Below are 11,239 nucleotides of genomic sequence, written 5' to 3'. Positions count from 1 at the left end.
AGAACAGTGAGCTCAGGCCCCGGCAACAATAGTGACCACGCTTAGCTTCAGTGAGTCCTGACAATAAACATGAGGGGGGGGGTTAACTGATGTTTTGGCGTCATAATTCAAAAGTGCACATTGTCACAAAACATGACTATTTATTTATGATAAATAAATGTCTCTGAAATAGTTTGTAAAGATTAGAAAGGAAAAGGCTGCTAACACGAGCACGTGTAGAACCCGGATGGCTGCTGGGTGTCCGTGGCTCGTGACAGTGGAGCCAGTCATCACGGGGGCCCGAGGTCTGTGCCCTGGAGCTCTGTGGCGTCTCCTCGGCCCCCACGCTGCGCTGCTTTCCATACGGGGGCGGGGTGGGTGGCGCGCGGCGCGGCGCGCACCGTCACCGTCACCGTGCTGCTCTGCTGCTGTCGGAGAGCGCGCACACTAACATGGGTCTGGAGAGGGAGAAATCGGACAGCAGCGTGATCATGGACCAGGACGAGTTCAACAGGGCGATAGAGCCGATGCTGTCGAAGAAAGCGAGGAGCGCGTGCGCGGCGGAGCCGGACCGGGATCCGAGCGACGTCAACGCGCACTTGAAGGTAAAAGTCTGACCGCGGAGTCTCCGTTTGAAAGTGAAAGTGCACCCAGTGGGCGTCCTACCGACCCCGTCCCCTCTCTCCAAGCCGCGCACTGCGCTCACCAAGCCCGCTGTGCTCCCAACAGGTCGGCTTCGACGACATCATCGCGGAGCCCGGGTCCGCGCACAGCTTCGACACGGTGTGGATCGGGAGCCACGCCGCCTTCGAGCTGGTCAAATTCATCTTCTACCGCGTGCTGACCACGCTGCTGGCCGTGCCCGTGGCGTTCATCCTCGGGCTGGTCTTCGCCGTGCTCAGCTGCATCCACATCTGGTAGGGAGACCCCCCCCCCCCCCAACCTGACCCCCCCCCCCCCCCCCCCCCCCCCGCGCGTGTGGCACAGTGCCAAAGATGTCCATTAACAATAAATAGTTATGGGCACAGATATCTTATAATATAAACATATAGTCAAAGCTCCAATAAACATATAACATTGTAGTGATGCAAAATATATACAAATATATATATATATATATAAAAGACGTTCCGCAAACAATAGTTTCCGATGTAAATATAATTGATGTATTACAGGGACTCAACAATTTATATTTCAGTACCATAAAGTCACTTAAAAGCCTGTTTTGTGCACCAGAAGCAGGTTTTAAATGTGTGGGAACTGTTTCTTTCCAGCAGATACTCGCTCGGGGCCTTTTTTGGCAAACGCTGAGAAGAAGTTATTTTTTTCCAGGCAAAAAAAATCTTTGTTTTTGTACTTTAATTTGGGACAGTGATGTCATGCGTATGCCGTCCATGTATGCGCCTGCGTCCAGTTAAACCAGGTGTCCCCGTATGCACCACACCGTGCACACGTTTCCAACCACGACCCAGAGAGGCTGTTCATTAACACTTGATGAAACAACACTTTATGCCCAGAAGTCAGCGCTTTGTGGAAAGTTGGGAGGAATGTTGAGCTCCACTGGTAGTTGAGGGGGGGTCATCACAGACCTGTTTGCAGACCAGAGTGGGACATTCTTCAGATGCAGATAGAGAAAGTGACCTTTCACCTTTTAGGTGAGGTCGCGAGCTCGGGACGATTCTTTTGAGCCGCCGCAGGTATTCGTCAATAGAAGCTGAGCCGGTCAATACACACACACACGCACACACACACACACACACACACACACTGCATCCCGTCAGCGGCTTCAGGGGGCACGATTTCTAGGATATGAATTAGTAAATCCATGAAAGTTAAGTGTTTTTAGCATTGTATGTTACTGGAATCCACGGATACGTTCAAAGTGGACCCTTCTTAACCCCCAAAAGAGTTACTTTAAAGTTATGTTAGTGTTATGTGGTCTAACAACGAGTACAACAAGTGGGAAAGTCCACTCAGTGTGAGTGTGAAGGGGTGCTGGATGGGTCAAAAGACACACGACTTTCACCCAGCAGACCACCGTTTGTGTTGTCGTGAAACATTGTTTCACTTTGTTTCACTTTGTTTCACTTTGTTTCACGTTAAAGTTGCTACATTAGGAAGTCCACGAAGAGCGGTTGTTATTGATTTACAATAGTAACGTGCTCACGGTTATGTTATTATGTTTAAAACAAACCATGATGCCAACATTTCTTTTTTCTGGGGACTAGATAGTAAAATGCGGAACCTTTTACATCTCAATATTCTGCATAATCAGTTGTATTTCCACCCCTGTAGATGAGAGCTCAAAAGATGTACTTATTATAAACCTAAAAGGTGTAATTAGGAGTGAGGATTTAAAGAAAAGTAGAAACAAAGAAACTGAACGCATCATTTTCCCAGCGTCCGTCCTGCAGTGACCTTTTGACCTCGTCCTCCCAGGTTGGTGACGCCGTTGATCCGGAGCTTCGTGATGCTCTTACCGCCGGCGCGGGTGGTGTGGAGGAGTCTGACGGACACGTTCGTCACGCCGCTCTTCCTCAGCGTGGGAAAGAGCCTGTCCTCCGTCCGGGTGAAGACCACCGAGTACTGAAGGGGGTCCCCCCTCCTCTTCTGTCGAGGAGAGTCGGGACCCAAAAGGAGCGACTCGACGCTCGGTTTCATGAGATTTTCATAAAGTCAAACGTACTTTTAAAACTATAAATTCATCCGCCCAGTCGGCAGGAAAAAAAAAACATTTCTGCAAACTGCATGAGTGACCTCATACAGCAGCAACCATTATTTAAAGTTACGTGGTACGAAAGTTGTGACAAACACGGGACTTTCCGCCGTGTCCCAAAAGTAAACTACGCAAACATTACGCAAGAAAATCCTGTAATGTTTCTTCTTCTTCTTCCTATTATTATATTATTTATTATTATTATTATTATTCGTGTATTAATATATAATATTATTAATATTATTTCAACATTTCTTTACGCAGAAACCGACAATATGAACATCTATTTCTGACGACTGGGTTCAAATTATTACATACGATAAATAAAATAATTACGCTTAGTCAGAATTCAGCGTTAATTTGATAATTTGCGGGGAAAGAGACGTCTTCAAATATTTCAATGTTTCGCGAGGACTCGATCGACATCAAAACCTTAAATGACGGCCTTTAGGGTTTACTCGTCACGTCAGGAAAGTAAATGTCCCTGAAAGTAATTTGTGACTTTATGAAAAGCTCATGAGCGCCACCCAAAATGGAGTTGTTGTTGTTGTTGTTGTTGTTGTTTCTTTGTGACCAAAAGAAGAATATAATCTCGTGGCCCACAGAGCCGTGGGATCGGCCAACATACTGCTGACTGGCTGAGAGGTGTAATATTTCTGCTTCTTCATATATTGTATATATTGCAAGTGATTCAGCTCGAGGTTGAACGTATTGAACCGAGTCTGAGAGGAGATCGTACGAATAATAAATGCTATAAGACGCAGCTTGTTGCACATTTACAGGCTTATTGTACTCTAATCTGCTGCGATGACGTCACTGCGGCTATGATATTGGGCATTTAAACGCAATAGAGTTGTTTTAACATGTTGGTTCTAATTTATTATGTACGCGACAACCAATTCTCACCATTTGCCGCTTATCTGAGCTGAGACTCCGGTACACGTTTTAAAATCCAAGGTTGTCGATCGCTACAGTGCTAACGCTAGTTAGCGGGCTTGGGTTTAACATTTCTACATTCAAAAGAGGATTTCTTTATTTTATTTTATTTTAATAGTTTTGTTTTTTTTTGCAGTGGATTTTATAAAAGTTTGAAGGTACAACGCCGGCACGTTTGAGTGTTTCCGTCATAATTACTCCTGAGAAACAAAGAAAAGAAAAGCCGGTCGCTAACGTCGCTAATTTTTTCCCAAAATTCGACAAAAGTGCCGTTAAAACCAATTAATGAACTAAAAAGCTACTTAAAAAAAAAAACTCCTGATTTTAAGGCAATTAAATCCCGATGTGACATGTATCTGTCTGTAAAATGATTTTTATTTCTTTGCATTTTATTTTGAACCGTTTTTGCTTCGTGGATTCACTCGTTTCGGAGATTTCGCCTCAAACGTTGTTCCTCGTAAACAAAAATAAAGTTTTATTTTTCTTTCCCATCGAAGGTTCGGTCCTCTGTGTGTGTCTTCTTCACTCCCTGAAAGTCTTTTGTTCTCCAGCTCACACCCTCTTTGTCCTATTTTGGTCTTTTAAAGGCAAGGCGCTACAGGCTGAAACATGCACTGGTACATTTTGATAAAGGAGAAGAAAAAAAAATAGACAATTATTGTGTTACTTCCTCTATTTGTGACTGTAGAATTCTCCTAAATTCCCCAAAAGTTACCATTACATAATTCCTCTTTTGCATATAAGTATAAGTTACAGAAAACTTATAATACAAATAATAATGATCTTAATGTGAGTGATGAAGTGGTGAAGTTTCATGTGATATCTATGAGGTCATGTTAGTTCACACAGCATTCAGAGACTCATTTATACACATTTATTAATAAAACTATATATTATGAAGCTTTATGCAGAGGGGTTAGTTCACACAGCATTCAGAGCCTCATTTATACACATTTATTAATAAAACTATATATTATGAAGCTTTATGCAGAGGGGTTTGTTCACACAGCATTCAGAGCCTCATTTATACACATTTATTAATAAAACTATATATTATGAAGCTTTATGCAGAGGGGTTAGTTCACACAGCATTCAGAGCCTCATTTATCCACATTTATTAATAAAAACTATATATTATGAAGCTTTATGCAGAGGGGTTTGTTCACACAGCATCCAGAGACTCATTTATTAATAAAAACTATATATTATAAAGCTTTATGTAGAGGGGTTAGTTCACACAGCATTCAGAGACTCATTTATACACATTTATTAATAAAAACTATATATTATGAAGCTTTATGCAGAGGGGTTTGTTCACACAGCATCCAGAGACTAATTTATTAATAAAAACTATATATTATGAAGCTTTATGCAGAGGGGTTTGTTCACACAGCATTTAGAGACTCATTTATACACATTTATTAATAAAAACTATATATTATGAAGCTTTATGCAGAGGGGTTTGTTCACACAGCATTTAGAGACTCATTTATACACATTTATTAATAAAAACTATATATTATGAAGCTTTATGCAGAGGGGTTAGTTCACACAGCATTCAGAGACTCATTTATACACATTTATTAATAAAAAATATATATTATGAAGCTTTATGCAGAGGGGTATCAGTTCCTTCTGAGTGAGTTAACTACATGTACCATCATCTAAATTGGACTCCCACACGATTATATGTGTGCAGTACAATCCAGGCCTCATCCTCCAGTCGTGTGCCATTCATTCATTTGTAGATGTGAAACACTTCCACATAAACCGGCTCCATCCTGCTCTCGCTGTTGATCGACGCGGCTTGAAAGGTCGTGGAAGGTCGTGGAAGGTCGTGGAAGATCGTGGAAGATCGTCCCCGGCGACGAGCATTCGCCGTCCTCCGGACTGAGAACAAACCCGTTCTGCCGCTGCCCTGAAACACTCCTCTCTGTGTGTGTCTGACGGCCTCGTGGTTAATCTGAGCCGTCTGAAGTCACATCCTCGTGACGTGGAACCGCGGTTCCCTCTCCTCGTAGCGTAGAGCGACGTTTGGGAGTTTCGAGGCCTCGGGAGAAGTGTCACATGTCCACTGACATTTTCTCTGTTTCCCGGAGCCTGACGTGATTATTCTGGTATTTGTTCCAGCGTTTTGAATCCTTGAGCTGTTTCATGTTGTTGTTTCTCAAACAAGAGAATGTTCTGAAACTGCTGATGCAGCGTCCTCTTTGTCAGAAACAGGTTTTTTTATTCGGTGTAAAGCACCTTTCACTAGATTCACTGCACCCTTTATTGTTTAACTGCTGCATTAAAACAGAAGAATGAGAATGAGAGACCAATTAAAACAATTAGAGTCTTTAAAACAAGAAGAGCAGCATGTAAAACACACACTGTCAATGGAAAGGGGAGGCATTTTTTATTTATTTTTCATAATTTATTACCCAGGGAACAAAGAGACATATTTATATTCTTGATTATTTTTATTTTTTTTATTAAATGAGTTTGATTTATTATGTTGTTATATATGTATATATATATATTTGTATTATGTTTTTATATATAAATAATATATATATATATTTCTTATATATATTAATCTATTTTATTATAATATATTTAACTGCATATTTGATGGCATATTGTGAGATTTTGATTTTGGTAATTAAATGACCTTAGTTCTGATCTACTGTGTAAAACATTTGTATTTACTAGCCATATCTCACGTGGTTCAGCTTCCACGTGACATACCAGAGTTGTCAACAAACAAAATACCTTAAAACAAACCAACATCATTATTCTGTGTCACCCCCAGAATAATTGTTCTTATCACATCCATCCAGCAAACAGCTGTCACTCCAAAGTGAGTTGATGCAGGAATGTAAACAAACCCGCGTGACCAGCACGGGTTCAACCAGCTGAGTGTCAACGCACCGAGTGTGACTTATATTTTAAACTATATTTTGTCTGTTTTTTTTTTTTATAGTTGCTGAAATGGTTAAAAAATACATGTTGAAAGCTCCTCTTATGCTCTTATGTATTAATGTCTCTCTTGATGACGCGTGTTCCGGCTCTCTTCGGGTACCTGAACGGGTCTCCCTCAGGCGGAAGGCGCGGCGCACCTTGCCACCCACACCTCACCGAACAAAAACCGTGATTGTGCTCGTGCCTCGATCCCTAAAATAAAGTCCCACTTACAACACTATACAGTCAGCCTCTTCCCTCTAGCCGGGGCTCTCTCTCTCCCCCTCTCTCTGCTCACAGGTGACGGCGAGGACAACCCGGAGGTTTCCCCTCACGGCATTAACCACTCCAGTCACGTTCAGAGAGGAAACCAAAAGGGCAGGAGCTCTAGACGACGTCGGGGAGAAGAGCCCCGGTCCTCTCACTCCGCCTCCGCGCCCTCCACTCAGCCTCCTCTCGCCTCCCCGCTCCTGCTCCGCCGCGCCGGTCCCTTCGAAGTGGAGAGCAGCATGACAGGAGGACTGAAGGACGGCGTAAAGGAAGAGGTACAGTATGGCGGTGGTGCCAAGCCGCTTTCAAAAGGAGTTGTTTTACATGTTCGATCTCCATCGAGATGATTATTCTCGCTCGTGATTTTCCTTCATGTAGGACATTTTGGATGCTTTTCTTTTTTTAAACTCCAGAGCGCTTTCCTTATCTTATTTTCTGGCACCTACTCGTGAACTCTTTCTCCCACACACGCCGGGGGAATGTGAAGGGCCACTGAGCATGCATTAGCACGCGGGTGTGAGATTTAACCTGCTAAAAAACAACAACTATACTAACAAAACGACCGAGAATCGCTTTTACGCACCAGCCAAGGGAGGTGCACGTGCCCCGTGCGTAAAAGCGCAGAGGAGAGTAAACCCACAACCATTTCGTCAGCTTTCAGTCAAAAAAATCATGAAGAAGTTTTAACACTAAATAATGAAGCAGTAGACTTAAAATGAGAAGATTAAAACTTAAAGATTCACTAAGGACAGAGTAGTACTGTCGGGACTACTTTTTACGCACACCGTTTTAAAGCGATGGACACGGAAACGTAACTTAATAGTGTCCAAGTATTCATAATAAATATGGCTGATATCCTCGATTTGTTAAAACAAAATATCACTAAATATATTTAGAAAAAAAGCTTTCCCCATATATAAGTATGTAATATTTGGAGTCTTTACGCATCTCTTAGAAAACGCCCCGAGTGACATGTTGAATCGACTGCATGTCATGCCGGGATATTAGATTTCTCTCCGGGTGGTGAGCACCCCTTGCGGCTGGATCGAGGGGTGTGGTGCTTCACTTTCTATCCATTTAAACCCATCCCTGTTTGTGGGGCAGGCTGGTAACGCGCAGCTCCAGTCTCTCTCCCACTCTGAGCGCGCCGCACGCTGTCCCTCCTCCTCTTCACTCTCTCTCTCTCTCTCCCTTTTTCTTTCTGTCTCTCCTCCGGATCCTTCACAGGAGTTTCTGCATTCGCCGTTCATCCGAAAACAAGGGAACATTTACAAACCCAACAACAAAGACATGGACAACGACAGTCTGGCCGGGAAGACGATGGAGGACGTCCACACCAAAGAGATCGACCTGGTCAACCGGGACCCGAAGCGCATCAACGACGACGTTGTCAAGGTGAGTCGGACCCGGAGGGTCGGGGGACTTGTGGGGTGAGACGTGCATCCACGGAGAGCTTTCTCCCTACTGAACTCCACTTTGGGGGAACTGCGCTGCTGCTGAGCTGTCAATCTGAAGTTATGTGCGGGTGCGCGCGCCAGAGGCGCACTGCACTGGGTTTCCAGCAGCGCTCTCCCTCAGTGACTTTCCCCTATTAGGAAAAGGACCTTTTTGCACACGGAGCAATAATGCCCTCCGAGGCTCGATGGCGAGAGATGCACGCGCATCCAGCAGAGGAAACAGTGACATGGTTTCCTGTTGTTGGAACGCAACTTTTATTTTTTTGTTTTTCCCCCACAGTTGCACACGACACGTTGGGGAAGTGGAGTTATTTCCATAAGACAGCAGCCTGGGTGCGGCAAGTGTTTAGATTAAAGGTGTTTAGCAGAGAGAGAGAGAGAGAGAGAGAAAGAGAGAAAGAGAGAGAGAGAGAGAGAGAGAGAGAGAGAGAGAGAGAGAGAGAGAGAGAGAGAGAGAGACGCCACCTGACGCGCCTGCACGGTAGCGGGGGAGCAGCAGCTGTCTGAGCCCGGCCGCCCTGCTCTCCAGCTGGGGCAGAGTGTGTGTGTGTGTGTGTGTGTGTGTGTGTGTGTGGGGGGGGTCAACTCCCTGCTTGGGACGGGAGGGGTCATCTCTTTGAAATGCCTGAACTCGGCCTCGTTAAAACAGGGAAACACCCCAAGTAGTAGTGGTCTGTCTGCAGGGGATATCCCTCACCACTCCCCATCTCCTCCTCCCTCCTTCCCTCACATTCTACTCCCTCCCCTCCTCCCATCTTCCCAAAATGCCTTTGGGTTGCGTCAGAGCAGCCAATGTGTGGCCTTTTTTTTTAATTGTCTGCCCTTCAGACACCAAATGATGACCATCTGTCTGATTGATGATTGGATTCCTGTTGGATTATTTTCTTTTAAAATGACGGTTGATTTTCAAATCAATGCGCAGTTTGACTTGGTCGTGTGCAAATGCTGTTAATTGTCAAGGTGAGGCAGGTATCTAGTGAACTGGGAGTGAAGATAGACACAGTGTACCCTCCTCCCAGCGCTGCCACATGGACAGCTTCACCAAGAGCGTCTCTCTTTCTCTCCCTCCCTTGTTCTCCTGCATTGTGACAGTGAGTCAGACTCTCCTTCCAGTCTCAGAATAGAATGCAGCTTCACGGTTGTCCCGCCCCTCTTTTAATCAACTCAAACTGACCGCTGGTGAAATTATACGAACATCACATGTTGCAGGGGGAACTGTGGAGAGCCCTTTGGCTTCTTTTATAATGAACATCTACTTCAGAGGATTTACAGCTGCATGTTACAGACGTTCAGACAAGTGGATTAAACACGACGTATTCTCGTAGTGACGGTTGAGCTCCATCGCGGCTCCTGTTAGCGCCGTTAGCGCCGTTAGCTGCTAGCCGGCAAATCGCGGCTGTCTGGGGTTGTAGCCAATCACAGGTCGCCTTGAGTCTGAATGTGGATTCTTTGATTTCATTGGTGGATCCGATGAGCACTTTTCATTGTGATACTTTGAGGGCATCACAAAGGGAACATCTCTTAAAAGCCTTACTTGTTTGCACATATATCTTCGATATCTGAGTATCTCCAGCTGTGGCTTGACAGAGAAGAACCTTTAAGGTTCACCGTATTGTTCTAGCCAGCCAATCAGAGCAAACTGGGATTTCACGGAAGGTGGGCGGGGCTTAAAGAGACAGGCACAAAAACAGAGCGTTTCAGACAGAGAGAGGGACTACAGATGTGTTCAAACAGACAGTTTGAGAGAAATAGTTTTATTTTTATTTTTAAAAATGAAAGCGTGTTAGTAATCTTTTCGTAGAATCCCAAAATACAACTACAAACCTGAAAAAACGAGCGTCATAGATCCCCCGGTAAACGTCTACTGTGCGGGATGTGGCGGCATCTAGTGGTGGAGTTGCAGATTGCGAGGCCACCTAAAAAAAAACGTTCATGCGCCTCATGTAGATATAAAACGACGAATAGACGGTTCTTTAAGTGGAGCTTCTGGAAACTGCGTCCGCCATTTGCTGTAAACTAAAGAAACACGCGATGCTCAGGGCCCCACGAGGCGCTTTGAGGTCATTGAGACGGCTCTGCCAACTGTTTGGTGAACACAGTGAAAAACACATGCAGGGAATCCCTTCCAGTAACCCCCCCCCCCCTCCACACATGCAGACATGCTGTATGTAGTGTACACACACACACACACACACACACACTGGATTCCTTTAAGTAAAGGAACACAAGCTGTTCTCTTGTTGCTGCTGCAGCTGGCCTTAATCACCTGGCCACATCAAACCACTTCCATTACTGACATGCATGTGGCGTTTCTTCCTCTCCTTCTCCTTCTTCCTCTCCTTCTCCTTCTTCTTCTTCTTCTTCTTCTTCTTCTTCTTCTTCTTTTGTGGGTCTTTTTATACATTTACACGACGAGTGGAAACGCTCCACCCCGGAGATCGTTTTCTCCAGTGGGAGTCGTGAGCGAAGTTTGATCAAAGGTCATTCGGGGTCAAATTTCTAAATGAATGAAACGCTCCCGATGATCAGTGGTAGAGTGTGCGTCACTCTGTGTGCGTTTTTGAGTGATTTTGGGGTGCTTTTGTGAGAACCGAGCGTTCCCTTCGCGCCTTCTTCGGACTCATTCATGAAACTCTTTCAGCGTCAGCATGAATGCACGAGTTAAAACACGCGTCGACACCACAGATTCCTAAGAAATTATAGATTTGGCAGGTAGTTGGGGAAGAAGCATTTGCAAAAACGCACTTCATCTTAATATGAATTGTATAAACTAACTTTTCTTCCAGTGTGAATGAGTGACATGAGCCTTGCTGCCAATCACCCTGATCCCTCCTGAACTAAACTAAACACTATTAACCGAAGCACTCACATCAACAGAAGGGTCCATTAATGTGCTTCGCTCCTCCTCCTCCTCCTCCTCCTCCTCCTCCTCCTCCTC

At 44.6% G+C, this 11,239-nt stretch overlaps 2 protein-coding genes across 2 annotated transcripts in view; both read left to right on the top strand.

The window, feature by feature from the left end:
- Positions 1-330: 330 nt before the first annotated feature.
- cav2 (caveolin 2) lies at positions 331-4,122 on the top strand. Its single transcript, XM_034534114.1, has 3 exons — positions 331-584; positions 709-896; positions 2,419-4,122. The coding sequence occupies exons 1-3, from the start codon at positions 432-434 to the stop codon at positions 2,567-2,569; spliced, it is 492 nt and encodes a 163-aa protein (XP_034390005.1). The 5' UTR covers positions 331-431; the 3' UTR covers positions 2,570-4,122.
- Positions 4,123-6,730: 2,608 nt separating this feature from the next.
- The window catches only part of cav1 (caveolin 1), an 8,268-nt gene continuing 3,759 nt past the window's right edge, over positions 6,731-11,239 (top strand). Inside the window, exons 1-2 of the mRNA XM_034535950.1 lie at positions 6,731-7,119; positions 8,072-8,239. Coding sequence (XP_034391841.1) covers positions 7,084-7,119; positions 8,072-8,239 — 204 coding nt within the window. The 5' untranslated portion in view covers positions 6,731-7,083. The remainder of the gene's footprint in view (positions 7,120-8,071; positions 8,240-11,239) is intronic.

This window comes from Cyclopterus lumpus, chromosome 6 (assembly GCF_009769545.1).
Source record: "Cyclopterus lumpus isolate fCycLum1 chromosome 6, fCycLum1.pri, whole genome shotgun sequence".
Taxonomy (NCBI): domain Eukaryota; kingdom Metazoa; phylum Chordata; class Actinopteri; order Perciformes; family Cyclopteridae; genus Cyclopterus; species Cyclopterus lumpus.
This window is presented reverse-complemented; position numbering and strand designations above follow the sequence as displayed.